The sequence below is a fragment of the Arachis ipaensis genome, chromosome B03 (genome assembly GCF_000816755.2).
Source record: "Arachis ipaensis cultivar K30076 chromosome B03, Araip1.1, whole genome shotgun sequence".
Classification (NCBI taxonomy): domain Eukaryota; kingdom Viridiplantae; phylum Streptophyta; class Magnoliopsida; order Fabales; family Fabaceae; genus Arachis; species Arachis ipaensis.
Window position 1 is genome coordinate 11,578,379 of NC_029787.2, and position 4,199 is coordinate 11,582,577.

Consider the following 4,199-nt stretch of genomic DNA (forward strand, 5'->3'; position numbering starts at 1 on the left):
GCCCGGTCGCCCGGTCCCGAACACTTTAGGGGCTAATTTGATGTGATTTCATCGGGTCTAGGGTCGGGTATGGGTCTCAAAAGTAGACCCGGTCATTATTTCGGGTCGGGTCCGGGCCATAGCTCGGGTCACCCGAAATCGACCCGGTGGCCCGGTAATCATACACAATTAATATTTTGTGTTATTAGTGATGGATGATGGCTATTATTATGTGAAATTTAAGTATTGGAAACCTTAATATTTTGTGTTATTAGTCATTATATATAAGACTATAAGTTAATGTTTTATGTTTAAAATGCATAAGATTTTAGACTAATGCATAATCTTGTGTTATTTGTATTGATTTAAATATTTGGTGTTATTAGGCAATATTAGTATTGATTATGGTTATACTTTAATTTTAGAGAAGAGTTAGTTCTTATTATATTTTTCTAAGTGAATTTTATCATGTCAAATAATGGTTGGAGTCTTAGAAATTTGGATATTTTTACATGCTAACTTACAAGAAGGTATCAAGGTAATATAATGTTAACGGCCCGGTTTTCACCCGGTTTTTACCCGGTATAATCGTGGCCCGAAAGTGTATAGGTTTCATCGGGTCTAGGGTCGGGTTCGGGTCTAACAAATAGGCCCGGTATATATTTCAGGTCGGGTCTGGGTCACATCAAACCCGGTTTCACCTGACCCATGCACACCCCTAGTCTCAGCTTGTAGACAAGGAGAAAGAGAGACGGTGACACACATCTTTAATGCATAAAATATTACTGTTCTCCATCTGCTCACCTTCTATAAAATCCTTTTTTCTTCTCATATATATATAGTCTCCGAAAATACTAAAAATATAGTAGTGATAAAATACTTCCAAAATCACTACTGAAATTAGAGTAGTGGTAGTGGTTTATAGTAGTAGTAGAAGTGAAGTGAGTTGAAAATTAGGGTTACTATAGGTGAGAATTAAAAAAAAAAAGAGTGAGTGTCCATAAATTATTTAAAAAAAATGGTGTGAGATTTAACTTGTTTAGAAGAATAATGTTGCACATTTAAATCATCTTCAATATGTAAGTTATTATTTTGTTAATTTATATATATAAGAATATATTATTGAATAATGAAAGCTTTTGGAATATTTGTATCATAACTATGAATATAGCATCTTATAATAACTTTTAGTGTAAGCATCCAACTTGGTTCTTAAAAAATTTTAGATATAAAATTTTGTCTCTTTGTTACTATAACAGTTTTCGGATTGATTTTTTTTTTAAGATAATTTATCTTACAATGATATTTTTTATCTAATTATTTTATAACAAAATTTGTGGCAGGACGGCAGGGCGGCGGTTCCCCTTCTCTCCCCCCTCCTCCCCCCTTTTTCTCGCGGCCTCCCCCCTTTCTTTCTCTCCCCAGTCCCCACCCCCTTTTCTTCTTTTTTTATTTATTTATTTTATATTTATTTTATATTTATTTTATTTTATTTTATAATTTTTTAATGAGGGATAATTTGGTAATAAAAAAAATAAAATTGGTAAAAAGGACGATTTTAAAACAAACTGAAACTTTGGGGACCATTTTGTAACAAAAAAAAAGTTAGGGACGATTCCGATTTTCGACCCGGACCAAAATTGAACTTAACCCTAAATATATATAGGAGTTTATATTAATGGAAATATAAACTTATTAATTACTTAATTGAGCAAATTATGATATCTTGAAATAACTGAAAGGTGAAAGTTAACATTTAGTTAATTAGTATATTAATTGGATTAACCAATAAAATACCCTTTCCTTCACTCATTAAGAGAAAAATGGCCCTTAACAATTGTGATGAGCTCAACAAGCCAAAGTGCAATTAAAATAAGACAGATACATCTACATCTGTTTTTTAGGCAACACAATAATTTTTTTTATAAGCAAATGTCTATCTTTGTTTTACCACACTTTAATTAATTAATTTTTTTGTTTCATGAAGAATATACAAACATAATAAATTAGTTATTAATAAAGATATTTTTAAATAATTTTATAACCAATCCTTGATATTTAGGTTACTCAAATTTCTTTTTTTTCTTTTGAAAAAAGAAAGGTTAGTCAAAATTTATAGAGGAATTAACCAATTTACATGACAAATATTATAAACCAAATGCATAATATTTTAAGGGTAAAGTATTAAATTAGTCCCCTAAATTTAGGCGTAATCCTGTTGTAGTCTTTAAAGTTTAAAGTGTCTTGTTTGAATCCAAAAAAGTTTCATTTAGTTTCAAGAGGAATGTTCGGGGGCCAGCAATTTTTGTAATTTGTAGCCATCAAATAGCCATCAAGATGGTTTTAATGGTGTGAGATTGGTGTAAGATTTCATCTAATGGCTCACTTTTCTTTGCTGGTTATATGCTGGCCAGAATTTAATAAAATTGCTGGTCCCCTAGACTTTTCCTAGTTTCAATGCAATTCCACTGTAAACTCAAAGTTAAATAATTAACGAAATGTCCTGCATGGCAGCAGTATATGAACAAGGTCGATAATTTGGAGAACAAGTATAAGCTCTAGAGGCACAAAATCAACCGTAGATGCATCGATACATTTATTTATCATTCTCCTTAGTTATATAGAAAATATTTCATTTAAATTATAAGAAGAATGATAAATAAATATATTGATGCATCCACGGTTGATTTTGTGTCTTTCGAGCTTGTACTTCTTCTCCAGATTATCGATCTTATTTTTGTATTGTTGTCATGTAGAACATTTTTTTGTTAATTATTTAACTTTGATCTCACGGTGGGACTATATATTGAAACTAAATGAAACTTTTTTTTATTCAAATAAGATACTTTAAATCTTAAAGACCAAAACAAAGTTATGCCCAAACGTATGGACGAATTTAGTACTTTACCCATATTTTAATGGATATTATTTAAAGGTGTATTATTGATTAATAATTTACTATATATATATATATATAAGATGGAAATTTAAACTCTAGCTCAATACTTAGTTAAGTAGTTAAATGTGTTGATCACTCAATAAATTTATTATAATAATAATCATAGTCTTCAATCCATCATAGGAAATAAAACATACAAAGACACATTGACATCATCATTGACTTTGTATATAGAATAAGAAACAAACTAAATGCAGCGAATTTAATGGTAGCTAGCGAGCTTTGCTTTGAGTTCTTTTCTTAATATCTTGCCCATTGAAGATTTTGGGATTGCGTCAATGAAAATTACTCTATGTAGCCTCTTGTAAAATACTACCTGTCACAACAAATTAAATTAAAATATGTCATGCATTGTCTTATTAATTAATTATCTTCTTATCATGTACAATTAAATTAATTAAGTATGCATGATATATATTATATAATTTACCTGTTTAGCTATAAAGTCCTTTACAGCATCTTCAGTAATAGGGTCATTTGATGACCTCACCACAAAAGCAACTGGAACTTCACCAGCTACATCATCTTGTTGTCTATATATGCATTGTCACCTGTATGAAGCCAACCCTCTTCATCAATAGCTTCTGCTGTCGCCTTCTCATTATTCAGGTATCCTACACAATATATATATATTTTTGTTACATTAATTGTTTAAGGAAAAGTATAGGGTACCAACATATTATCTGCCAACTTATTACCAACAATAATTAATTATTATATTTTAAACACATATATAAAGAGACACATCCAGAAAATATATCTATAAAGACACTTCTATTAAACACCACCAACAAAAAGACATTTTTATTAGACACATCCATGAAGACACTTCCATTAAATACAATTATACATAAGAGTTGGCAGAAGTTGGCAGAAATGCTATTGATAATGTAGCGGAACCGATTGTTTAATCATAAAGTATCATGTGTTAATAATGAAAAAAACATGAAAATAAGAACATATATATATAATTCAAAAAGATAGTAACTTGCCGTTCAATTTATAAAAGAGTTTCTCAAATAATTAAATCCAAATATTGTTGTTTGGTGTTTCTTCATTCTTCTATATACTATATCTTTAAATATTGTAAAATTGTAATTAAAAATAAGAAAATTAGCATCCAATCTGTTTTAATATATTGGTTCGACTTTTGGAAAAATAAAAAAGGAACAAGCTGATATTTCAAAATAGGAGAGAGATAGAGAGAAAGAATATTATATTTTTATAAGTGACAAATACTTTTTGTATTTGATAAATCATT

The 4,199-nt window shown here is 29.4% G+C and overlaps 1 protein-coding gene across 2 annotated transcripts in view; it reads right to left on the reverse strand.

The window, feature by feature from the left end:
• LOC107632209 (4-coumarate--CoA ligase 2-like) overlaps positions 3,210 to 4,199 on the reverse strand; it is a 4,023-nt gene continuing 3,033 nt past the window's right edge. Inside the window, exons 3-4 of one of the 2 annotated variants that reach the window (XM_021118149.1) lie at positions 3,369 to 3,471; positions 3,210 to 3,254 (exon numbers count right to left, since the gene is read on the reverse strand). In XM_021118149.1, the coding sequence (XP_020973808.1) occupies positions 3,460 to 3,471 (12 nt within the window). In that variant the 3' untranslated portion in view covers positions 3,210 to 3,254; positions 3,369 to 3,459. The other variant, XM_021118150.1, reaches the window with a different exon arrangement.